A 26,224-nucleotide genomic window follows, 5' to 3' on the forward strand; every position below is an offset into this window, starting at 1 on the left:
TCACCTTTCAGATGATGTCAGAGGAAAAATAAGTTTCTATAGATAAAGCAATTAATGGTTTCATTATATATAAAACAAAGTAGTGGTGCTTGAACTCTCCAGTCCCTGAGTTCTAAAATCTTATCCTTTGAGTCATTTAAGGATAATTGAGTGAACATTATCAAGTTAGAGTTGTCTTTTGAATGGTAAAGGCTTTATTATCCCAGGATATTTTTAATGAAATATTTATTAAGCGTACCTTCTATGGTTTTTTTAAAAGGATTTTTAAAAAAGATTGTATTTATTTGGGGAGGGGGTTGCATGCGTGTGCACACGCAAATAGGGGAAGGGAGAGGGAGACAATCTCAAGCAGACTTCACACTGAGTGCGGAGTCCACTGCAGGTTCGATCACACGACCCTGAGATCATGACCCAAGCCAAAACCAAGAGTCTGTTGCTCAACTGACTGAGCCACCTAGGTGCCCCCACACTTAACTGTGTTTTATGCACTTTGATAACAGCAGTAAACAAGACAGAAAAATTTCCTGTTTTTACGAAGCTTATATTCTAGTAGGACAAAGTAGACAGTAAACAAGTAAACAGATAAATAATTTCTGACGGAGTCCTACGAAGAAAACAGACAATGAGATCATGTATCTTGGGTAAACAGAAAGAAGGCCAGTGTGGATATATTCAGTTATTGCTGAACTAGAAATGATAAGTTAGCATTCTAAGTTATATATTAAGTAAGCATGATTTTGGTATAATTTGTTGTATACAAGATCTTTATCAGAGTAGTATTGTAAGAGACTTTAGTCTAAAGTAATGTTTCTTGGATTATATACAAGTACCAAAAGTCTGAGATTATTCTGAGGTTCATCTATAATTTCACTCCAAATGATGTGTTGAGGTACCAGTGTTTATTTCTTAGATTTTATTTTCTTTTACGATTTTTCATCTATTACAATAAGTCAGAGAAACTTTCTGAGAAATTTACTTTGAATATGGTTCAGAAACTTTAAATAAAGTGTTTTTTGGTCCAACTCTCAAGCCCTGCTTTTGAGTTTTATGACTCTGGAAAGTGGCCGGATTCTAAAGTAATTAAACCTGGTAACATGGTGAATTTACAATTTATATTTGTGCTCATGTATTTTGTTTAACTACTTTTTTCCTTAGATATGATGAAATGAGTATCCTGTTCACAGTTTTGGTTACTGAAGCTACTTTGGAGAATGGGTTAATACATCTGAGAAGTAGAGACACCACAATGAAGGAAATGATGCATATATCCAAAGTAAAAGACTTTTTAATCAAGTATATATCATCAGCTAAGAATGTATAGATTTTAATATTTGTGTAATAAATATTCTCCTTTCCTAATTTGATTGTCTTATATTAACTTAGATTTGTTTTTAGCCCCTTCACTCTTATGAAGTGGACATTTTTGGTACTTTTTTAATTCAGTTTTTATTACTTATATTTCTTAATGGATTACATTCTATCAGAAATATGTTCAGCTACAAGAAACAAAAATCCCACTATATTGGATTAAGCAAATTGTAGTTTGTTTTTCATAACAAGAAGTCTAGGAGGGTAGACTGTCCAGAGCTAGTATAATTGTTTCCTCCATAGTTAGTGACCCAGGCTCTTGATACCTTTCTGTTCTACCATCTTGGGTATGTTGGCTTTTATTTTTATACTTGCTGCTTTGTGGTCACAGGGTGGCTGCTATTTGTCTAGCCTTCTTGTCCACATTCTAGTTAGGAGGAAAGTCAAAGAGACAAGAGCTAACCAGCCAAAACTCTTCCCTTTTTAACTGGGAAAGTAAAAACTTTCCCAGACATCCCAATCAGAAGACTTGTTTACATTTCATTGGTCAGAGCTGGGTCACCTGGTCATCCCTAGGCCAGTCACTGCCCAAGGGAATGAGAATATCATGATTTATTTGGATCAAACACAACTTCTGCCTTAGGGCTTTGGTGGTGTCTTACCCCTTTGAAATGGGTTTTATTATCAGGGAAGAAGGAGTCTTTACAGAATCTGCCACATGTGTACTGTCAGATATTGAAGATTAACCTGAAACTAAACTTTAAAAAATTAGAACATTTATTGATTTTTGAAAAGCAAGATAAAATAAATGGTAGGTGGCATAATCTAATATTACAGTGTATTTTGTGTCTGGTTCTAATAGGTACATTTAAAAGAAATCTTTGAACTTTCATGTGCTGCTTCTGTTTGTGTTAATTATACTATCGTTACTCACCTGACAAAAATTCCAAACAGAAAAAGAATAGTATAAGTAACCCCAAGTGCTATCACCCTGCCCAGTAACCATCAACCTGTGAACATCTTGCCTCATCCACCCAACAACCATCCTTCCATATCAGTTTGAAGCAGATTGCAGCTCTCACTTCATTTGTAAGTATTTTATTTTATTTATTTATTTTTTTTTAAGATTTTATTTATTTATTTGAGAGAGAGAGACACAGCGAGAGAGGGAACACAAGCAGGGGGAGTGGGAGAGGGAGAAGCCGGCTCCCCGCAGAGCAGGGAGCCCGATGTGGGACTCGATCCCAGGACCCTGGGATCATGACCTGAGCCGAAGGCAGTCGCTCAACCGACTGAGCCACCCAGGCGCCCCATTTGTAAGTATTTTAGTTAAGAGTCTTTTGTTAACCATTATCACACCTGAAAAAATGAACACTAGATGGTATTAAGGAATTATTGACAATTTTCTTGGATGTGTGATAATGGTATTATGACTTTTTAAAAAAATGTCCTTATCTGAAAGAGACACATACTTAAATATTTTTGAGTGAAGTTACATGATACTTGAGACTTGCCTTAAGATTCTCCAGTTTAAAAAAGGTGGTGGAATATAGATAAAAAATAATAGTATCTCTCAGTTGTTGAAGCTGGGTGATGAGAACATGAGGGTTCATTGTATTACCTTTTTATTTTTGTGCATGTTTGAGAATTTTCATAATAAAAAGTTTTTAAAAACCATTTCTTTAATATCAGATATCTACTCAGTTTTCAGTTGTCTCATAATTTCATAAAATTGAAGTTGATTGTTAGGTCTTTTAGTCTCTGCTTTTTTAAGAAATTGGGCTGCTTATTATGGGGTTTGTTACTCTGGATTTTGCTTATTGCATCCCCATGATGGTTTAATCTGTTCCTGTCTATAATTTCCTGAGGATTTGGAAGTTAAATCCAAAGGCTTAATCAGTTTCAAGTTTAATTTTGGGGGACAAGATTTTTCCTAGGTTGTTGTGTTCTATCAGGAGGCAGTACTGTCTGGTAGCTTCTCTTTTTGGGGATGCTAGCAATCATTGATCAAAACAGTGATATCCTAATTCTCTTTCTTCCTCATTCATTAGCTAGAATACTTCTGTAAAGAAAAGCATCTCATCTATTACTTGCTTAGAGGTGTGAGTGAGGTAGGATAAATGCAGATTTGTTTCCTTTAAAGTTGTTCTCTTTGATGTTCAAATTGTCCTATCTTTGGCCAGTGGGAGCCTCTTCAAGTTGGCCTGGAGTCCTTTTGACACAACTTCAGTAGTCTTTATTTTTTTTTTTAAAGATTGTATTTATTTGATAGAGAGAGACACAGCGAGAGGGAACCACAAGCAGGGGGAGTGGGAGAGGGAGAAGCAGGCTTCCCGCCGAGCAGGGAGCCTGATGCGGGGCTCGATCCCAGGACCCTGGGATCATGACCTGAGCCGAAGGCAGACGCTTAACGACTGAGCCACCCAGGTGCCCCTTCAGTAGTCTTTAATAGCTTGTATATTTCAGAGTTTCTGTAAGAAGTCCTGGTTCCTTTTAATGGAAAATGGTATTTGGAGGCTGTATCTGAGTACTGGGGATGCTCATTGTTAGAAGGTGGTCTTTGTTTCTAGGCCTTTTCAGATGTGTAAGTGTGTGTGTGTGTATTTCCCCCTGAATTAAAAAAGTCATGAATTCACACCAGTACTTTATATTCAAATTCAGCACTGTAGTGTGTGTGTTTGGGGGTGGGGGGTTGTTAATCAGCTTTGTTGGGATAAAATTTATATTCAATAAACTTACTTATTTTAAATGTACAAATTATGAGTTTTGACAAATGTGTAACCACCACCACCACAATGACAATATAGAACATTTCCATCACCCCAAAAATGTCCCCTCATGCCTTTTAGGACTGCAGGGCTTTTACTTAATCTCTTTTATCATACATCTGTATCTCTTCCATTCCAAAATCCCAGTTCTCAAGAATACTGAGGGGGCTGGGGCGCCTACGTGGCTCAATCCATTAAGCTTCTGCCTTCGGCTCAGGTCATGATCTCAGGGTCCGGGGACCGAGTCTTGCATCAGGCTCCCTGCTCAGTGGGGAGCCTGCATCTTCCTCTCCCCGTCCCCTGCTCATGCTCTCTCTCGCTATCTCTCTCTCTCTAGTAAATAAAATCTTAAAAAAAAAAAAAAGTACTGAGGGTGATAATATAATTAGAAAACCATGGCCTACAACTGGTCATTTGCTTGATTTCACCTTAATTGTGGCAATCTCAGAATTACCATACCAATATGACCACCATATGTCAACTTAAAAGTTTAAATTTCAGGGGCGCCTGGGTGGCTCAGTCAGTTAAGCAGCCCACTCTTGATTTCAGCTCAGGTCATGATCTCAGGGTCTTGAGATTTATATATTTATAAATATATAAAATCTTTTCTAAAAAAAGTTTAAATTTCATTTTTATAATTTAATGATAAGAGTGTTCTTTTTTTTTTTTTTAAAGATTTTATTTATTTATTTGACAGAGAGAGACACAGCGAGAGAGGGAATACAAGCAGGGGGAATGGGAGAGGGAGAAGCAGGCTTCCCGCGGAGCAGGGACCCCGATGCGGGGCTCGATCCCAGGACTCTGGGATCATGACCTGAGCCGAAGGCAGACGCTTAACGACTGAGCCACCCAGGCGCCCCAAGAGTGTTCTTTTTTAAAAAAAATTTATATTAGAGAGAGAAAGAGCACAAGCGGCAGAGGGAGAAAGAATCCCAAGCAGACTCCGCACTGAGCACAGAGCCTACTGCTGGGCTCGATCTCACAACCCTGAGATCATGACCTGAGCTGAAACCAAGAGTCACAGGCTTAACAGACTGAGCGATCCAGGCACCCTGCTGTAAGAGTGTTCTTGAAGGCATTTGTTTGCTATGTTACACCACGTCTTCCTGTAAGGAAGCATGGGAGAAATTTCTCTCAGACAGTTGTGCTTCTCCTGGCCTGTTATTATATGTGTTATATGTTTGTTCATTTTGTTCATTCAAAGAAGGCTTTTTTGAGCACCTAAGTCCCAGGGACTGTAGGTACTGGGGATATAGTGGTGAACAAGATAGACCTTTCTAGGGGTAGACAGGTGGGAACAGACACTAAGCAGGTATGCTCATGGACAATTTCAGGTAATTTCAGATAGTGATAATGTTGTAGGTAATAGAACAGGATGATGTGCTAGATCATTGCTGTAGTCGTGTGCTTTGCCTAGGTGGTCAGGGAAGCTCGGAGGATGTGACCTTCAAACTGAGGCTGAATGATACAAGGGAGCCAGGTATGTGAGGATCTGGGGCAGAGCATCCTGGACAGAGGGACTAGGAAGTGCCAAGGCCCTTAGGAGGGAGAAGGTGTGGAGTGACCAAGGAGCAGAAAGCAGGCCAGGGGGGCTGGAGTAGGTGAGCAGAGGGGAGATGAGTAGAAGATGAGGTTGGACAGGTGGTCAGGACCCACAACACTTAGAGCCATGGTGGCCACAGCAAGTCTTCTGGAAGCCACTGGGGCAGGAGGGGATGGTTTAAGTAGACAAGGGACATACTGTTATTTTGAAAAGATTACTGTGGGAATGGGATGCAGAGGAGTAGGAGGGAAGCAGGGAGACTCGTTAAGGAGCTCTGACAGGTGATGGCGGCCAGGACAAGACAGGGAGCAGTACCCTTCTTAGACCTGGCAAGAGGAGCCCCTGCGCTGGGCCCTTTTTCGAGCATCCTGCTCTGGCCCTTCTCCGTCTGCCTCCTTCCCCACAGGATGTTTGAGGGGCCAAGAAGGCATGCTTGGAGATCATTGTAGTCCTTAGGTGTCTAATTTTTCTAACCTGTAAATCAGTTACAACCTCTGGTATGGTGTATAGTCCATGTCCCTCAAAGGTGGAAAGGAGAAAGGAAAAAACATTGAGCTTCAGGCATCACAGAACTGTTGATCATTCCTCTGGTTAGGTCTCCTTTACATCCTTCCTGAGAAGCATCACTGAGAGAAGGCATTCTCCTCCGGTTGTAATCCACCAGCCCTGGGAGCAGAAGGGGCAGCTAGTCCTCCCCGCAAGGCTTTTGTGCTGCCTGGTATTACCCTGCAGGTACCACCTTTTCCCATTTTTCTATTGGATTATTGGTGGGTTGGTTTTTTGTTTTTCAACAATTTGTAAGAGCTCATTATATATTATGGAACTTCAAACTTCATCTGAGATGTGGGTTCAAAATATTTCCCCTACTTATTCTTTTGGCTTAGCTTATTTATTTTTTTTTTTAAAGATTTTTATTTATTTATTTAACAGAGATAGAGAGCACAAGTAGGCAGAGCGGCAGAGAGAGGGAGAGGGAGAAGCAGGCTCTCTGCCGAGCAGGGAGCCTGATGTGGGGCTCAATCCCAGGACCCTGGGATCATGACCTGAGCTGAAGGCAGCCGCTTAACCGACTGAGCCACTCAGGCGCCCTTAGCTTATTATTTTTAAATGTAATTTTAAAATGAGTCATCTAATTAAATTTAGCAATTCTTTATATCTTCTGAATTGTGAGTCATACCTAGAAAAGCCTTCCCCTCTTAAAGATCATTTTTAAATTCCTCCTTTTTTCTTCTAGCACTTCTGTGGCTTTATTTTTAGGTATTTTAACATTTGACCTATCTGACTTTATTTTGTTGCAGAGAATGAAGTAGGGGGTCCACCTTTTTTTAAATGTGATTCTAAAGTTTTTACACTATGTTGAATGGTCCATCTTTTCCCCACTGATTTAAAATGCCATATTTTTCATTCACTGAATTCCCATGTGTGTTTAGATTTATAGCCAGACTTCCGGTCCCATTCCATTGTCCTACTTGTTCAGCCATATGCCAATACCACACTTTAAACATCATGGTAGCTTTATAATGTTTCCAAACCTTACATACACATCCTTATCCCTCTCCCCTGCCTCTGTCATTTATGTTTTCTATATCCTTCTTGAATCCTACACCCTTTATCTGTGTTTACTTTTCTTCCTCAAGTACATCGTGTAGTTGTTCAGTGAGAACGCAATTGGAAAAACCTCTTTCTCTGTCTTTGTCCTAAAATGTCTTTATTTCACCCTCAGTCTTGATTGAAATTTTGGCTCATGTAGAAGATATTTTGAGTGGCCCTCTTAAACCTCCTTCCATTTGGTGGGGTCGGAAATCTAAAAGCATTACCATTCCCTTACTGCTGGGGGACGTATGGTGGTGAATATCTTCTAATCAGATGCACATGCTCAGGACCCAGAAAGAAGGGAGGTGGTGATGGTTGCTGAGAAGCAGGTGGCAGCAGCAGCAGAGCTCCACGTTCCGTGTCTGGCCTCAGGTTTTGGGGCCTGAGGCTGTGGGGGTAGGTAGCTGCCTGGTCTCCAGATAGTAAAAAAACCTACAGATAAATTATTAAAGTGGAAGAGAGAGTTTAGTGAGGTTGCTAAGGGATACAGAATCAAACACAATAATATTGGTGGTGTTTCTGTATATCAGCATGAAACAAAAACACAACTTATCATAGCATCAAAATATCAAGTACCTAGGAATAAATCTAACAAAAGATGTGTAAGATGTTTATGCAGGAAATAATAAAACACTCTTGAGAGAATCGAAGAAGACACAGTGAGATATTTGTAGTTCGGAACACTCACTATTCTAAAAATGTTAATACTCCCCCAGTTGATCTATAAATTCAATGCAATATCAATCAAAATCCCTATCATGTTCAGGTTTTTTTTTTTCTTTAAGAAAATAACAAGCTGACTCTTTTTTTTTTTTTTTCAAGATTTTATTTATTTATTTGAGAGAGAGAGAATGAGAGACAGAGAGCACGAGAGGGAAGAGGGTCAGAGGGAGAAGCAGACTCCCTGCTGAGCAGGGAGCCCGATGTGGGACTCGATCCCGGGACTCCAGGATCATGACCTGAGCCGAAGGCAGTTGCTTAACCAACTGAGCCACCCACGCGCCCTGACTCTTTTTTTTTTTAAGCTGACTCTAAAATTTAACTGGAAATGCAAAAGGTCAAGAATAGCTAAGACATTCTTAAGAACAAGATAGGAAAATCTGCTTTTTCAGTTATCAAAACTTACTGAAAAGAGTATGGTACTGACACAGGAGAGATAAGTAGAACAATGAAACAGAATCTAAAGCCCAGAAGGAAACACACATGTATATGGACATTTGATTTGTGACAAAGATGATACAGCAGTTTAGTGGGGAAAGGACAGCTTTTCAGTGGACAGTGCTAGCGTTGGTGATGTTCATGTGTGGGAGCGGGGAGAAATAGGATGCTCATTTCATACCACACACAGAAACGATGCTGTGTGGTTGTAAACCGAAATATGAAAGTAAACGAGAAAAACCTCTAGTAGATAGTAAAATAGAATAATACTTGCATGCCCTCAAATTGAGGAAATACTTCTTCACCTGGACACACATACACAAAAAACACTAATCGTCAAGGAAAAGGTAGACAAATTAAGTTCTTAAAATTAAAGCTTCTTTTCATCAAAAGGCAACACTGAGAGAGTGAAAAATTAAGCATCAGAGTAGGAGAACAACTATTAAAAAATAAGAAAAAGTTAAAACACCTCCTAGAAAAATAGGCAAAGAGCCTCAAACAGGTATTTCATTAAAAAAGGAATCCACATGATCTCTAAATACAGGAAAATTGTGTTCAACCTTATTAGTCTCAGGGAAATGCAAATTAAAATCACAATGAGATATCACTATATGCCCACAAGAATGGTTAAATTAAAATGACAGTGCCAGTGTTGGTAAAAACGTAGGGGGGTGAAAACTCACATACTGCTCAAGGGAATGAAGAGGTGAGGTGATAGGACCACTTGGGAGAATATTATGGCATCGTCTACTTAGGATGGGGATAAGCCCCATGACCCAGACATTGTATCCCGACACATATTCAGCATGGTTGCATGCAGTTGGGAAGCAGCAGACATGTTCCTAGCTTAAGGGTGGTCACAGCCGCATAATTGCAATAGCCCCACGTTGACAACGGCCCAAATGTGTGTCAGCTGTAGAATAGATAAATTATGGTAGATTCCAACAGTGGAATACCATTTAGTAACGGAAGATGTAATTACAACTACATGCAGCAACATGGATAAATCTCACGAATATAATGGTTTTTGTTTTTGTTTTTTACGTTATTTTTTTTAAAGATTTTATTTATTTATTCATAAGAGGCAGAGAGAGAGAGAGGCAGAGGGAGAAGCAGGCTCCCCGCTGAGCAGGGAGCCCGACGTGGGACTCGATCTCAGGACTCTGGGATCATGACCTGAGCCGAAGGCAGACGCTTAACGACTGAGCCACCCAGGCGCCCTCACAAATATAATGTTGAGCAAAAGAAGCCCGACACAAGAATAAATGCTATATGATTCCATTTATATGAAATTCAAAAACAGGCAAAACTAAAGACGGTATTCAGGAATGCATACTTGGTGGTAAAACTATAAAGACAAGCAAAGAATCGATCCCCTTAAATGAGTAGTGAAGGCGGGGAGGTGGGTTCGTGAGTGGGAAGAGGCATGCAGAGGGTGTCCAGGCCGTGGGCAGTGTTCACTCCGTATAACTTACCAAGCTGTCCATATCCATTTTAATGCATTTTCTTATAATGTGTGCTCTATTTCACAACAAAAAATGTAAAGAATCTGGATTTGAAAAAGACCCAAAGTGAAGCTGAAACAGACATGACAAAAATGTAGCTATTGAAAGGAAAACTCTGTAGACCTCTTTCTTTCTTTTTTTTTTTAATTTATTTATTTGAGAGAGAGAGAATGAGAGAGAGCACATGAGAGGGGGGAGGGTCAGAGGGAGAAGCAGACTCCCCGCCGAGCAGGGAGCCCGATGTGGGACTCGATCCCGGGACTCCAGGATCATGACCTGAGCCGAAGGCAGTCGCCCAACCGACTGAGCCACCCAGGCGCCCAGTAGACCTCTTCCCTTTCCTTTTTCTCTTCCTGAACAATTCAATCCGAAAGCCCGAACATCTGCGCAGGGGGGATCAGGTAGAGTGGGCAGCCACAGGAAGTCGCAGCTGGGTGAGGATGGAGTCGTGAGGACTACACGAGCCTGAGTACACAAAGCACTTCACAGCACCTGCACCCTGGTACGTGCTGCACACGTGGCAGCCATTGTTGTCACAGAGGAATTCTTGGGAGATGGTGTACCCGCCACCTCCGTATCTTGCATCACATCCCCTGGGCCTCACCTCCGATTCCAGCTGCCACTGAGACTTCATTCACTTTGTGTCGACAGCATCTTGCTTCAAGTGTACAACACATGCCCCCATTTTCTGCCCCGATGCGTTGCAGCGCCCTGGGTGAGATGCCAGCTTGGAATGTCCACATGCACTAGCAGTGGGGGAGGCATCACCTCCTGGGTCAACCCTCAGCCAATCAGGGATGAAAGCCAACGGAGAGGTCCTCAAGAAGACAGTTCTGAGAGACATTTTCTCGTTTCTCTGAAGGTTCCAGTGGGATCAATCCCCAGTTGTCCATAGAAGTGCCCAGCTCAAAAGTACGCCCTGGTACTGGCTTTTCCTCCAGTCCCTTATGCTTGTTCCCTTGGGTCACCTCCCAGATAAATTAGTTGCCCCAAATCCTTATCTCAGGCTCTACTTTCAGGGCCAGTCCAGGATAAGACAGGGTATCAGAAGGCCCTAGAAAGCAGCCCTAGGAAACGGATTTACTCCTTGGATGGATAGCAACAGGCGATGTTGTAAGGGGCTGGTGAGGAGGGTGGTGATAACCTTTACACGCCATAGCTTCGCAATTACTTTATAATTATTAAGATCTTCCTCAGCAGTGCGGATGGAGGCAGAGGTAGAAAGTGCAGCACTGGGCTCTGCAATGGTTTTAGCACTTGAAAGGCACAGGGCAATGGTAATTATCTGGATTGTGGAGTAGAAGTTGGCTTCTACTAACTGCTTTAAAAGCTTTGCAAGGAGAAAATGAGAGACTATTGATTCAGGGCATGCTGTGAAACCCAGAGGCATTCTGGACTTCAAAACTTCAGAAGGTCTTAACTGGATCAAATCCAATTACCATTATGGTCTGGAGCTTGCTAGCCCCGCCCCACCCTGGTGTTGACTTTTCCTCCCTGTTTTACTGCCCTGCACCCTCACTCCTGCTGCCTGAGGTCACCTGCCACATAGGCTACCTGCATCCAAGTCCTTGTCTCAGGCTCTGCTTCCGGAGGGACCTCAAGACAGAAGAAGCAGCCAATGGTGACCAAGTTACCAAGTTTAAGACCTCAAAGACTTATTAAAGATTTCTAAGGGGAGCAGCCAATTAGTAGGACGCAGAGTAAGCACCATACCTCAAATAGCCTTTTTTTTTTTTAAATTATATGCCTGGCCCTGTTCCAAGCCCTTTACATTCATTACCTGAGTTAATTATCACTGCAGCTCCATAATGCTGGTATTATTTGCCCCCTCCCTTTCTCCGTCCCCCCAAGTGAATAACACTGAAGCCCGTAACTTATCCAGAGTCACAGAGTTAAGACATGACTGAGCCTAAATTATGTTCAGTCTGTCTGACTCTGGAACCCTTACTTTCTTAGCCTCTATGACACACTGATTTCCCCCCAAATAAAAATGTCAACAGAGAAAGGGCAGAAATTATGCTCATGAATGCTGCTTTATGGCAACAAAATCCTCAAATTAATCTGGACCTGTGTGCACAGTATCCCTTCCCACCCTGGAGAGGCATTCCCATGGCCGGTGCTTCTGCTGATCTTTGCTAGGATTTAACTCCCAGTTCAACCACTACTAAGCTGTGAGTGACCTTGTGAAATCACTTACCCCATCTGCGTCTAAGTTTCCTTACCTGTAAAAGCAAAATAATAATATCCCCCTGTAGGATGCTAGACAGTTAGTGTCTAGTAACTGGTAGCTATGATTTTTCTAGTCAGAGGTCCACTGTTGGGAACTATTAAGACTGAGGTTCAAGCAACCCCCAGAAGAAGAGCAGAGCAGAAAAATTTGGGCCAAGTTGTTTTGTTCATCTAGAACCCTACAAATGCATCTTGGCTTTTATTGGACTTTACTAATAACACCTAGGATGAGAGATTTAAACCAGATATCATTTTGACCCACCCCTGTAGTGGTCTGAATGGTGGCTCCCCAAAAAGATAAGTCCATGTCCTAACTCCTGCAACCTGTGAACGTCACCTTATTTGAAAAAAAGGTCTTCAGAGGGGTGCCTGGGTGGCTCAGTTGGTTAAGTGGCCAACTCTTAATTTTGGCTCAGGTCGTGATCTCAGGGTCCTGGGATTGAGCCCAGTGTCAGGCTCCGCACTCAGTGGGGAGTCTGCTTGAGGATTCTCTCCCTCTGCCCCTCCCCCAGCTCTCTCTCTCTCATAAATAAATAGATCTTAAAAAGAAAAAAGAAAAAGGGGGTGCCTGGGTGGCTCAGTAGGTTGGGCATTTGACTCTTGGTTTCAGCTCAGGTCATGATCTTGGGGTCCTGGGATCAAGCCCTGTGTTGGGCTCGCATGCTCTTCCTGTCCCTCTCCCTCCCCCTCTGCTTCTCCCCGCTCTCTCTCTCAAATAAATAAACAAAATCTTAAAAACAAAAAATGTCTTTGTAGATATAATTAAGGATCTTGAGATGAGGGGTCCTAAATCCAATGACCAGTATCCTTATAAAAGAAAGGCAAAGGAAAAGAAGTCCATATGAAGACAGAGGCGGAGATTGGAGAGATGTTGCCACAAGCTCAGGAACACCAGGAAGCATAAGAAACAAAGGGACAAGCAAGGATTCTCCCATAGAGTCTTTGGAGGGAGCACAGCCCTGCTGATATCTTGATTTGAGATTTCTGGCCTCCAGAACTCTGAGAAAATAAATCTCTGTTGTCTTAAGCCACCAGTTTGTGGTGATTTGTGAAGACAGTCAAAGTAATCCATTCTCCTGTCTCCCACAGAACACTACTCTCTCTACAGAATGCCGATGGGAAATGCAGCACATAAAGGCATGCCTTTGACATTAGCTAAGTTTTGAGGACTGAGAACATCCACGAAAATCAATATAAATATTTTTGCAGCCTTCCAAAATCTGAGAGCAAATTGAAATAGCGATGGATAATAAATGTGTCCTTGGTGAATAATCTCATTTTCCTCTCGTAACTACTGGGACTCTTTTCTTCAGACATATTTTCAAGGTCACCAGTTTTTGTTTTAGAATTTAGACATGGTTTTTTTCCTCTGAACCTTCGGTGGGCATGGTGCTGGGGACCCTGGAAAGGTGATCGCTATTCTGCCCCCAGGATCCACTTACGAAGAGCACAGTGGTCTGGCAATTCCTCTTTTTTTCAGTGATGTGGCAATGGGGAGAATGGTCCATGCCTAAAAATGGCAGAAGCATTTAAAAACGGTCACCAGTCAGGATCCCACCTGACAAAACTGTTGCCCAATGACAGGATTGGATGTACCCAAATAGGCCAAAGGAATGGTGTTTAATCATGAAAAATAGTAATTCACTTTAGGTCGCCAGTGACATATTTTTGAGTATCAATCACATTTGCCTTTTCTTCATATAAATCAGCTTTATAAAAAGGATCTTAATCTGAGATGTAGCTTGTATCTTTAAATTTCAGAAGATGAGTTCAGAATAGATATATCCAGTTTTACAATCATTACAGGCTTCTGAAATATAAGAGAGAAAATAATTCAGTAAAATTAGGATATATATCCATAGAGACTCTAAAACCAACCCCCCCCCCCAAAAAAAAACCCTCATTTTAGTAGCTGGGTGGTCTGAAAGAACCATGTATTAACTGTTTTTTTTCCTAGACTATATAAGAATAATTTATTCTTGGGCGCCTGGGTGGCTCAGTTGGTTGGGCGACTGCCTTCGGCTCAGGTCGTGATCCTGGAGTCCCGGGATCGAGTCCCGCATCGGGCTCCCTGCTCGGCAGGGAGTCTGCTTCTCCCTCTGACCCTCCTCCCCCTCATGCTCTCTGTCTCTCATTCTCTCTGTCTCAAATAAATAAATAAAATCTTTAAAAAATAATAATAATAATTTATTCTTGAAAATCGTTTAGAAGTACCCCTGCATCCTCCTCTCTGGATTTTTTTTTTTTTTTAAATCATCAGATCCCTTTTTTTTTTTTAAAGATTTTATTTATTTATTTGACAGAGAGACAGCGAGAGCAGGAACACAAGCAGGGGGAGTGGGAGAGGGAGAAGCAGGCCTCCCGCTGAGCAGGGAGCCCGATGCGGGGCTCGATCCCAGGACCCTGGGATCATGACCTGAGCCGAAGGCAGACGCTTAACGACTGAGCCACCCAGGCGCCCCTGGATTTTTTTATATGAAACTCTCCGTGTCACATCCTTCCCTCCCCAGCCCCCCTTCCCCCCCCCCATCTCCTAATGAGATTTGTTAGGAGTTGTAGTATTGGTTGTTACTGGCTTCCTGGGGTGTGCACGTTGCCTCCATCTACTCCATCCTTGGGCTCCTAAAGCTCCGGTGGCCTTATGTCTCGGGTTGATAGGATCCTCTTATCCCAAACTGTGGCTCACCGTGAACTCTTGGTGCCGCCTTCTGGAACACAGGGGTAGCATAGAGTATCCCCTGGGAGCACCCAGTTCCTGGGCAAAAGACAAGGAGCAGAGTTACTGGGCCTATAATCCGAATCTCTGATCACGTGAGGGCAGTGGTTTAGCCAGCCACCCTCGACACGGTGTGCAGCCTCTGGACTTTGCAGAGAACACTTACCATCTTGGGCTGTGGGAACACACTGCCTTGGCTCCAAGCCTCGCGCAGATTCCTCACCTGTAACATGGGAACAACGTAAACTGGGAGTTAGTGGTGTTTGTGTAGGACAGGGCAGGTAAATTGCTTAGCACCGTGCCGGAAACAGGGTTAGGGTTAGCGTTGGCTGGGTTTGTTCTCATTGTTACCAAGGCCCTGAGTCTATTTACCATAAAGCAGTGTATGATGCTTGCCTTAAGAGGGGATCATAAGAGGCTCTGGAACACTGTGGATCGTTCCAAACTGACATTAAAACATCTCCAAGTTACGTTAAGTGAAAAAATCAAGGTGTAAAACGGCATATCTGTGACCTGCTACCCTTTGTGTAGATGCTAGCTAGCACCCACGTAGAGGATCTATGTGAGGATTTTAAAAATTGGTTGTTGCCCCGTAAAGTAGGACTGGATGTCAGGGGTGGGAGGAAGACATTGTATTCTAATTCCTTTTATTCTTTTTTTTTACCCCTGGGTCGTACAACCTTAAAAAAAATTTAAAGACAAAAATCTGAAACCAACCAACCACACCAATCAAAATACCCCCAAAAATTCTCTTACCTGCTTGATTTTCACAGATATTTGCGTATATTCTAACTTCCCTGGCCGTATTTCCATAGTCTCTGGGTGCTTTATCTCTCATAGCTTTTCCTACATGAAGTGAATCATTTATGTAGAATCATTAAATTAAACCGGTTCAGCCACATTTTCTCATTTCCTCTGCCAAGGAGCAGAATCCCCCAAAGTTCAGAAACAAAGAATAACCTGCTCCTATGGCCTAAACTGTTGTCTACTGAAGGAAAACCATGGCCTCAGCAAGGAATCCATAGCACCTGCTTCTCCAAGCCAGAAGCCCTTCTGATTTATTTTCCTGGGTCTGCGAGGAACATCCTTTGCTTATGCCAGAGACACATTTTCTTTCCTTCACTGAAAAGAACAGTTTGTAAAAAGCTTTGTAATATCTGCAAGAGACAGTAAATTACCCAGCTGAGTTCTATTTAGCCCTGGCCAGTAACCAAGAATACTAATTCTACTTCTGCAAGACTTTTTGTAGGAAGGGAGGACAGGTTTTTAAAAATGTATAAGATGTATACTTTTTTTTTTTAAGATTTTATTTATTTATTTGACAGAAAGCACAAGCAGGGGGAGCAGCAGAGGGAGAGGGCGAAGCAGGCTCCCTGCCAAACAGGGAGCCCGATGAGGGGCTCGATCCCAGGACCTGAGATCATGACCCAAGCCGAAGGCAGACAATTAACCGACCGAGCCACCCAGGCGCCCAGATGTATACATTTTGACATCTATTTTCAAGTCTTGTGTCAACTAAGTTTCTGACTTCTCTGAATGGTAACTCTCTAGAGGAGGCACAGGAGGTTAACAAGTATCACTTGGTGCTCTCCCTAGCTATGACAGTACCTCCCCGTTCTACAGGTCAGAACGCTGAGGCTCAGGCAAGTGAAGGAGGCTGCCCGATGCCCCTCAGCTCACTGCTGGGGTGCTGGTGCTGAGACACGCTGTTCTTTGTGCATATCTTGATACTCCTCCATACTTGCATGCCAAGTGAAAAGGCCATTTTGAAATCTTAAGTAGAGGTGGTCATAAGAGGTGAATAATGAAAAGCAGTGGCTGGGGCTTGATGCAACACTGAAGGTAGACAGAGGACAGTGATGCTCTTGTTGCTCTTTGACTGAGCTTCCTCCGAGGGGCTGAGCGAGGCAGCATGCTGACAGATACAAGGCAAAGCTCTTGCCTTTGCGGAGCTGCCAGTCAGAACCCACCACCTCGTTTGCAGGGCCTGGTGCACGGCGAAAATGCGGGGCCTCTTGTTACAAAATTATGAAGATCTGTGCACCTGTGTTCGTGGCAACAGCATCCACAGTAACCAAAAGGTGGAAGCCACCCAAGGGCCCATTGACGGATGAGTGGATCAACTGAGTGTATATATGCCTATGTATCTATGGATCTGTCTAATGAAGATTCTTCAGCTTTAGAAATGGAGGAGATCCTGACACATGCACAACATGGATGAATCTGGAGGACTTCTGCTGAGATGAGCCAGTCACAGAAGGAGAGAGACCGTAGGAGTCCATCATCGAGGTCCCCAGAGTAGCCAAATTCATAGAGACAGAAGAGAGAGTAGTGGTTGCCAGGGGTTGGCGGAGGGCCACTGAATGGGGAGGGCGTAATGGGGACAGAGTTTCAGTTTTGCAAGATGAGAAAAGTTCCATGCGTGGACAGCGGTGATAATTGCATGGCAGTAACAGTGAACCTTATGCCATTGAACCGTATACTTAACGATGGTTAAGATGGCAAATTGGGGCGCCTGGGTGGCTCAGTCGGTTAGGCGACTGCCTTCGGCTCAGGTCATGATCCTGGAGTCCCGGGATCGAGTCCAGCATCGGGCTCCCTGCTCAGCGGGGCGTCTGCTTCTCCCTCTGACCCTCCCCCCTCTCATGCTCTCTGTCTCTCATTCTCTCTCGCAAATAAATAAAAAATCTTAAAAAAAAAAAAAAGATGGCAAATTGTATTGGTCTGTATATTTCACAAATTAAAAAATAATTTTAAAAAAGTTACAAAGAAAAAGTATTCAGAATTTCAAGACAGTGACAGCAGAGCACGGAACCCAGCGTGGGGCTCTTCTCAGTGCAGGGGCGCTCCGTGTGACCGCACAGGTCACGGACCTCCAAGCCATTGAAACAAGAAGGGCTTTCGCCAGAGAAATGAGAACCAGCTTAGGTGTGAGCTGTGTGGGAAGTCAGCTTCATTTACCTTCCCCTTTTGCATCTTTCCCTTCTCTCTTCATTTCCCTCGTATCCCATTTTATATTTCCCTTTCCCTTCCTCTTCTTCACCTTCTCTTCTGCTTTCTGTACCCAACACCCATGGCAAACAGTGCAAAAGCTGCTGAAGAACTTACTTGCTTTGTACTTTGGTAGTATCCAAAATGCCAGAACCAAGATTATTACGATTAGCACCAGCAATAACCCCGGAAGCAGTAGCTGCAGGCAGAAGGGACAGCCGTCTCCACCTGGAAGAAGACAGCATTCACTGGTCACCACACAGCTTTCTTTTCCAATGATACTGAACTGTGGAATGTTCTGGAAAGGGCAGTCACCACCATCTCCCAGGCTAACTAATGTACTGTGCACCCCGGTCTCCAGACTGCTATGGACACCTGCCACTCTTGAGAATTAACTTGTTAGTGAAGTTCTGGAAGTCACAACCAAGTGCATCTTCCACATGGGGTCATACAAAGAAGAGAAAAACAGCACAGCATTTAACAGATGGATTCCTGGCAGCATTGTTAGGATCATAAGGCTCAGAAAAGCCTGGTCATTTATTGGGCAAAGCCCTTAGTCATTTGGTATGATTTATGTCACCTAAACAGCTACCATTCATTATTAACTACACCCCAGACACTGTGTTAAGCACTTTACATGCATTGTCGTATTTATCTCATTGCTATCATTCCCATTTTGCAGATGACTAAAGTAAGGCTCAGAGGGGTTAAATGACTTTCCTGCAGTCACACAGCTAGTAATTGGAAGGGCTGTGCCTGTAGGCAAAGTTTGACTCTGGGGCCTGAGTCCTACAGGCTGCCTCATTTGTTAGAACACCAGGGCATGGGCTCTGTTCAATACCACCACTGATTCTAAGACTTCTCGAATCTTCAGAGAAAAAGTAATTTTTGCCTACATGATGGGGATCTAGAGTAAAGGATCTAAACTTACTTGCTTTGTACTTTGGTAGTATCCAAAATGCCAGAACTGGGATTATTACGATCTAAAGATCTCAACAATTTCCCAAATTGTTCATGTAAGACTTTTTGTCTAAGGCAATCAGGCTACTATTATCTGAAGTAGGCAGAAGTCTTTGGAAGAGGTATTCGGGACTGCCAAATGTCGTTCCCCAAGTGCCAGCCATTGCATTTGGCCCCTCTAACCTGCTCCCCTGCACCCAGCTGAATATGACTTATCTCTGGAAGCTGGGAAGGCACAAGCTGAGCGGTTGGTCATATGAGCCCACCCCCTTAAACGGGAGTACTTGCTTCAGTCAACAATCCGAGCCACAGAGGGCTCCACGAAGATCCTGACCTGATTGGTTCGACCTCTGCAAGATTAGCAAATATCTGTCCCAATTTCAAACCCACTCCGAGGACCTCACTCGTAGGAGCTCTGTTTGAAATTGGGCCCCTCTTCTTCTGGTATTATGTTTTCAAAACTGACAGAGATAGGAAAAAAAAACACAAACTTATCTAGGAAGGAAAATTGGATCGGACATTTAATGTTTCATATTAAATCTGGCAACGATGACTCTATGTATTACTGTTTAAATAAATCTTCTACTAATCATTTTTAAAAAGTCTTTAGAAGAGAAAGTAAAATGGAATTATTAAGAATAAAGACCTCAGTGACATACATTCCAGGCTCTTGAGTGAGTATTTGTAGGGGAGCAGAGAGCTCACTATAGAACAGGAAAGAATCCCACAAATCACAGGGCCCCCCCAGGAATGAGTGCCCTACTTACCCACAAATACGAAGTTGAACTCGCGACTGTATTTGACCACTGAACAGTTAGAAACTTGGGCTTTGCATTTGTAGGGGCCCAGCTCATGGGCTTCTGAGATGCTTAGGTTAAAAATCATGGGTTCACTTTTCCCATCATGGGTTCTCAGGTGTTTCTCACGCCAAAACAAAAAATAGGTGATCTGTAGTGATTTGTTCTGGTTGGAACAAATTAGCGATACATTTTGACCCCTCATGACCACTTTTGTTTCTGAGTCCAAACTTGGAGAAAGGAGTTCTGGAAAACAGAGTAACACAAGAAAACGTCTTTGTGAATATCCCTTAATAACTAAGTGGTAACCTGACCACATTTTGTGGGTCAAGGTGGTAGAGATACTGGTTCCTGGAGAACTTTCTTGCTGCACAGCCAGGCTGACCAGTGTATGAGGAAGCCTCAGCATCTACAGAAGCTCCTTCCAGTGCTGCATGGGGGGCCTTGACAAGCTCTCATGCTCGCCACCTCTTTTGCCACTGAGAGTGTGAAGTGGACACTGTTTTTTTTTTTCCCTCTTTTTTAAAATTTAAATTCCAGTTAGTTGACATACAATATTAGTTTCAGATGTACAATTTAGTGAAGTGTACTCTTAACACTGGCTATGCTGACTTAGAAATATTAATTGATGGTTTGTATCTCTAAAAGATAAAGACTTTTTTGGTAAACACAACAGTACCATTATCACACTTAAAAATTAATAATGTTTTTAAAATGTCATCAAACGGGGCGCCTGGGTGGCTCAGTCAGTTGAGCATCTGCCTTAGGCTCAGGTCATGATCCCAGGGTCCTGGGATCGAGCCCCGCATCGGGCTCCCTGCTCCGCAGGAAGCTTGCTTCTCCCTCTCCCACTCCCCCTGCTTGTGTTCCCTCTCTCGCTGTGTCTCTGTCAAATAAATAAAATCTTAAAAAAAAAAAAGTCATCAAACGGGGCGCCTGGGTGGCTCAGTCAGTTGAGCATCTGCCTTCGGCTCAGGTCATGATCCCGGGGTCCTGGGATGGAGCCCCACATTGGGCTCCCTGCTCTGTGGGGAGTCTGCTTCTCCCTCTCCCTCTGCTACTCCTTCCTCCCCCACTTGTACTCTCTCTCTCAAATAAATAAATAAAATCTTTAAAAATAAAATAAAATGTCATCAACATCTAATTAGTGTTCAAATTTCCCTAATTGTCTGTTGATGTTGTTGTTGTTTTTGGATCCAAAATGGCCCACTATAACTAGTTGATATGTTTCTTATGTCTTTTTTAATCTATAGACACTTCCATCTTTTTTTTTCCCCTCCCCCTACAGTTTATTTGTTGAAGATAGCAAGCTGTTTGTTCTATAGTGTTTTCCATGGTCTTGATTTTGTTGATCACATTCCCATGGTATCTTTTACCATGTTCCTCTGTCCCCTGCCCAGAGGCTTAATGAAATTCAGATTAGCTTTTATTTAGCAAGAATGCATGGGGGTAGTATGCACTTCCATGAGGAGGCACATAATGTCTGATCATCTCTCTTTTTGTTTCTTAGTAGGCTTTGACAATAACCACTTGGAAGCATTATTTCACTAGAGGTTGCAAAGTGGTGATATATTAATTCTATCTTTCCTTTTTCATTTATTATCTGAAATGATTCTATAAAGGGAAACTTGCCCCCATCAACTCTTTAGTTCTACTGAAGTATGGTTTGCATAGAAAAGGCAGGATAAATGCTTGGTTCTCTCCCTTTATTGACCAGTTCTGAAAATAATGAGTTTGTTTCCTAGCATCTTGTAACAGTAGGATATTTTTCTTTCATTGTTGTTATTTTTTGTTTAAGAATCATTATGAATTCATAATTTAAACATATTTGATGTATTTCAATCCATTGCAATTATTATTTTTTATTGTCCCGTTTTTTGACCATGGGAAGCACCTCGAAACCAGCTCCTAAGTCCTTTTTTTGTTTTGTTTTTGTTTGTCTTAAGGTTTTATTTATTTATTTATTTGAGAGAGAAAGAGAGCGCATGCGAGAGAGTGAGCGGGGCGGGGGGAAGCAGAGGGAGAGGGTTTGTTTGTTTTTAAGTAAGCTCTATGCTCAATGTGGGACTCGAACTCACCACCCTGAGATCAAGAGTCATATGCTCTACCAACTGAGACAGCGGGCACCCCTCCTGAGTCCTTTTGACACTACCCAGCAGTCTTTGATAGCTTGTATATTTGTATTTTATTATTTTAAAATGCCAAGGGAAAAAATAACCCTCATCAGGAAATCTAATGTAGGGCGCCTGGGTGGCTCAGTTGGTTAAGCAACTGCCTTCGGCTCAGGTCATGATCCTGGAATCCCGGGATCGAGTCCCGCATCGGGCTCCCTGCTCAGCGGGGGGTCTGCTTCTCCCTCTGACCCTCTTCCCTCTCGTGCTTTCTGTCTCTCATTCTCTCTCTCTCAAATAAATAAATAAATCTTAAAAAAAAAAAAAAGAAAATCTAATGTAAAAGAATAAAATTATTAAAGAAGAGAAATATTAGAAAATGTTTTTATGGGCACCTGGGTGGCTCAGTCGTTAAGCGTCTGCCTTCGGCTCAGGTCAGGATCCCAGGGTCCTGGGATCGAGCCCCACATCAGGCTCCCTGCTCAGCGGGAAGCCTGCTTCTCCCTCTCCCACTCCCCTTGCTTGTGTTCCCTCTCTCGCTGTCTCTCTCTCTCTCTGTCAATTAAATAAATAAATAAAATCTTTAAAAAAGACAATGTTTTTATATCACCAGAGAAGAAAAGTTCTTCCAAGTCAGGCCCAGAAATTGAGAGCCACAAAGAACTTAAAGCTTTTCTGTGGCAAAATTCAGACAAGTGACAGCCTAAAAAGAAATACTTAACACATAAATGAAAGCAAAGGATTCTTTTTATACATATAAGTCAATGGCAAATGAATAAGAAAAAGACAAATAAATGGACAAATAATATGAATAGGTAATTCCCAGAAGAATGAATGCAGAGGGCCATTAAATATGCTAGGGCCAGGGGATAGCTTGGGTGGAGGAGGGGTTTAGGCCCTTCAAAAATGCCAACAACTGCCCTTCCATGCTTTGGTCTGGACAACTAACATTTTCTCAGTCTTACGTATAAACTCAGCTTCAAGACAAAGCCTCTCCTCTCTTCCCAACCATATAGCCATCCCTAAATTTCCTCTCCACGGAACTGAGTGTTCATGACCAATAAACATGAAAAAGATGCTCAGCCTCACGAGTAATGAGGCAACTACAAATTACAACAATACTGAGATACTGGTTTTTACTCATCAGATTGGCAATTTACAAACATTGTCTCTGCTATTGGAGAGGCGTGGGAAACACTCGCCCATGTGAGTGGTCACTGTTGGTGAAGGTTCGGGGTATTGGCAGGGCAACTTAACAATTCAAATGTACCTGACCTTTGACCCAGCAATTTCACCTCTAGGATTTTATTTTATTCATTTATTTTAAAGATTTTATTTATTTATTTTTGAGAGAGAGAGAGCAAGAGAGAGCACAAGAGCCGGGGGTGGGGGACAGAGGGAGAAGCAGACTCCACCCGCTGAGCAGGGAGCCCGATGCAGGACTCCAACCCAGGACCTTGGAATCAGGACTTGAGCTGAAGGCAGACACTTAACGGACTGAACCACCCAGGCGCCCCAGTGGCCTAGCATTTATTGACGGTTCACCAAATGCCAGGCGCTGTGCTGAGGGACATGGCTTGTCTCACTCAGTCCTCCTCATAAGAACCCTCCCCAGTAGGTGCTTTTATTATCCCCATATCACAGAGGAAAGAGATTAAGTGTCAAGTCATCATCCACCCAGGCTGCCTGCTGGAAAACAGCAGAACCAGGGTTAGGACTATGACCCTAGCAGTCTAGCTCTATGATGATAAACTGTCTCCCAATATATATTTTTTATTTTGTTGCTTAAATTATTTTACAATGATTATGTGTTGATTTTCTACATTAAAAACAACAACAACAGGGATGCCTGGATGGCTCAGTCGATTAAGCTGCTAACTCTTGATTTTGGCTCTGGTCAGGATCTCAGGGTCCTGGGATGGAGCCTTGCAGCTGGCTCCACGCTCAATGGGGAGTCTGCTTGAGATTCTTTCTCTCCCTCTCCAGTCCCTTCCTCCCCGCTCCGCCCCTCTGCCCACTCTCTCTCTCTAAAATAAATAAATAAATCTTTAAAAAAAAAAAAGCAGAAAAAAAATATTTCATTATAAAAACAATCTCAGTATTTTATCTTTAAGTCTCAGGAAAAAAGCTTCAACCCCGGCCTCACACTGCTTCATTTAAACTGTAGGTAATGGAAAAGACTCGACTCTTTGGTTGCTCATCTAAAAGCATAGAAAGACTTAATCATCAACGGTCGCGTTGAAAGCTGACCATCCCCACCGTGTCGGTGAAAATGGTTTTGGTAAAAGAGAGAAGGAAGTAAATGAAACTTACTGTTTATTCTTCTTGTGTCACAATCCAGGGCAGCTTTTTGTACTGAAAGAGATAAAAGGAACATAAGAAAACTCTTTTTCCACATCACGTTTTGGTTTGGAGAGGCAAGCTTCAAAATGGCAAATAGTCCTTACATGTGAGAGAAGAAAAAATGCCCCAAAAGAACAGTTTATTCAATTGTCTCCACATTCTCTCAGAAGAAATCAGATAGGAGGGGAAAGAAGGCGTGGTGCCCCCATGGGGGTGAGTCATTTAAGGACTTCCTCCTTTTCTGACCAAGTTGAAGAAATTGGAGTTGCTTGGACAAGCTTGAAACAATATGACTGGTTGGTTGACCAGCGTGTGTTCCCCCAGTGAGTTCTTGTACAAAGAGAAAGATGTGGTAGGTCGCCCTAACTCTGGCTGCCTGGGAAGCTGGACAGTGGGAAGAAGAAGGAAAAATAGGACTGTGATTTCGTCTTTGCAAAAACCCACCTGATCATCTCTCTCTGGATTCGGCCTGTATCAAAAGGAATTTGACGGAAGTTGGGTTCAACCTTGGGAAGCAAATACTGACTGTCTGGAGTAGATACACGCAAACGAGGCATCAGAAATGCCTGATTGTGTTACATGCGGATTCCTAGGCCCTGCTCCAGACTTCCTAGGGATAAAACCTGGAACTCTGAATTATAAGAAGGGTCCCAGCAGTCTCAGAGTCTCTACCATGCAACCCAGAGGGGCTTGTGATTCACTTCTACTCGATCTAGAATCCTCCTGGCTCTGTGAACTGGATGCAGGAGTAAACCCCATGTTGCAGTGTCACCAGTCTGAGGTGGGGAGTGGGATGTGTTGAGGAGCTTTCCAAGGGGAGGGAGCTGTGACCCAGCCAGGCCCCTTTGGCAGTGATTTCTGTTGCCACTAGCAGGCCTGCCCGATAGGTCTGGCACTTTCTTGTGGACAAGCGCCCGGTTCCCTGCTCAGGTACATGTTCTTCTGGGGCATTGTCCAAACTCCTGTATTCACTCACTCCGGGTGCTCCTTGCTTGGGCTCCCCAGGTCCCATCCTACGGTGGTCAGTCATTCCAGGTCCCACACGTGGCCACCACCGGGGGACTGAGCAAAACCAGGGTCTGCCGCCTGGCCACCACCATCTGGAAGCAAATCATGAGTTAACTCTCAGTGCCTGGAAGGCCTTAATTCCCTTCTGACAGTAAAAGTTACTGTTTCGGCACTCACTCTTCTAAAAAACACGACCCTCAGGGATTGACAGTGATTCTTCATTTGGGGATATTGGCGGTCATTTCTCTCACTAAAGAGAGGGAGGGGAAGAACCTCACCAGCTTAACCTCTGGTGGGATGATCCTTCATGTCAGAATTTTTGCCAAAGGAAATTGGAGGTTTTGCAGGCATTGCTGCTTTGACACTTTTCCCACCAACATCTCATGCATCCTTGCCTGGGTGGGGTGGGGGTTGGGCTAGTTCCTGGGAACTTTCATGCCCAGGGAGAACTGGGAAGGGGGTGATACTTTCAGAAAAGCTGATGTGTCTGGGGCATTTTCCCCATGTGAAACTCAGCTGGGTCAGGAAACTTGCAGACCACAGCTTAGACACAAAGACGGTAAAGGAAACCAGAGGAAGTGCTACTTACAGCTGTTAGCCAACACTGGTTGCTAGGAGTGCTTTAGCGAGGCTCCAGAAAAGGAAAGTAATTTGTCTAGGGTTACCGGATAGATCAAGAATGAAGTCTCAAATGGAAAAAGAAAAAGTTTATCCATGGACCTGTCACGTTTACTGACAGTAAAGTTAGTATATTCCTTTCTGTTGTCTAAGAGCTTCACGCTGATAATCTCATTTAATCCTTATAAAATCTCTATGAGGTATGCAGAGGTATTAAAAATATTTAACAACCAGAAAACAAAACAAAACAAAACCCACAGAAAAAAAATCAACAAAAAAATTAACAACCAGCAGAGTAATGTAAATACATAACTTGATGCACAGATCAAACATTTAAAAATATATCCCACTACCACCTCTTTTATCTCTAAGTAAACAAGCCATGTTCTAAAGCTACTTAACCAGTGATAGAAGTTCGTATGCAAATTGTTAATCAAATCATTCTCATAATTTCCAAAAATGTGTTGATGTTTAGAAATGGTTGGTGCAGTCTTTTGATATAGGGCTCACTGTCTGGGATGTATGATATGGGGAACTACCTTGAACTTTTCCAATGAATTCCTTGAAACAGATGGC

General features: G+C 42.9%; 2 protein-coding genes and 1 pseudogene across 7 annotated transcripts in view; 2 read left to right on the plus strand and 1 right to left on the minus strand.

Moving 5' to 3' along the window:
* Window positions 1-6,576, plus strand: part of POLG2 (DNA polymerase gamma 2, accessory subunit) — a 24,434-nt gene extending 17,858 nt beyond the window's left edge. The window contains exons 8-10 of one of the 3 annotated variants that reach the window (XR_004683098.1): window positions 1,156-1,273; window positions 2,308-2,397; window positions 5,494-6,576. Coding sequence is in view for 2 of the 3 variants with exons in the window: in XM_035026259.1 (XP_034882150.1) it covers window positions 1,156-1,273; window positions 2,171-2,278 (226 nt within the window). In the remaining variant the exon portion in view is untranslated. Of the gene's footprint in view, window positions 1-1,155; window positions 1,360-2,170; window positions 2,455-5,493 lie in introns of those variants that run through there. The other 2 variants (XM_035026259.1, XM_035026260.1) reach the window with 2 other exon arrangements.
* A 7,017-nt stretch (window positions 6,577-13,593) lies between these two features.
* Window positions 13,594-24,247, minus strand: MILR1 (mast cell immunoglobulin like receptor 1). 4 transcript variants are annotated; one of them, XM_035026262.1, is made up of 8 exons: window positions 24,127-24,247; window positions 23,993-24,034; window positions 19,539-19,814; window positions 17,929-18,039; window positions 15,577-15,666; window positions 14,987-15,043; window positions 14,791-14,859; window positions 13,594-13,914 (listed from the first exon to the last, which is right to left on the minus strand). In XM_035026262.1, the coding sequence occupies exons 1-8, from the start codon at window positions 24,242-24,244 to the stop codon at window positions 13,862-13,864; spliced, it is 816 nt and encodes a 271-aa protein (XP_034882153.1). In that variant the 5' UTR covers window positions 24,245-24,247; the 3' UTR covers window positions 13,594-13,861. The 4 variants fall into 4 exon arrangements, with proteins under 4 accessions (XP_034882153.1, XP_034882152.1, XP_034882155.1 ...); XM_035026261.1 differs by lacking the exons at window positions 23,993-24,034; window positions 24,127-24,247 and having other exon boundaries at window positions 19,539-20,050; XM_035026264.1 differs by lacking the exons at window positions 15,577-15,666; window positions 23,993-24,034; window positions 24,127-24,247 and having other exon boundaries at window positions 19,539-20,050.
* Window positions 17,555-19,543, plus strand: LOC118024367 (annotated as a pseudogene).
* Window positions 24,248-26,224: the final 1,977 nt, after the last annotated feature.

Source organism: Mirounga leonina, unplaced genomic scaffold (assembly GCF_011800145.1).
Source record: "Mirounga leonina isolate KUSES-001 unplaced genomic scaffold, KU_Mleo_1.0 Mir_197, whole genome shotgun sequence".
Lineage (NCBI taxonomy): Eukaryota > Metazoa > Chordata > Mammalia > Carnivora > Phocidae > Mirounga > Mirounga leonina.

What these genes read in the sequence shown, in the direction of transcription:
- MILR1 (XM_035026261.1), bottom strand. Translation starts at nt 19,977, where the DNA reads ATGCTGAGGCTTCCTCATACACTGGTCAGCCTGGCTGTGCAGCAAGAA. An exon ending in TGTTCCCACAGCCCAAGATG is followed by an intron (nt 14,860 to 14,986) that starts GTAAGTGTTCTC and finishes TCTTTTGCCCAG; the next exon opens with GAACTGGGTGCTCCCAGGGG. An exon ending in GGCGGCACCAAGAGTTCACG is followed by an intron (nt 13,915 to 14,790) that starts GTGAGCCACAGT and finishes CTTATATTTCAG; the next exon opens with AAGCCTGTAATGATTGTAAA.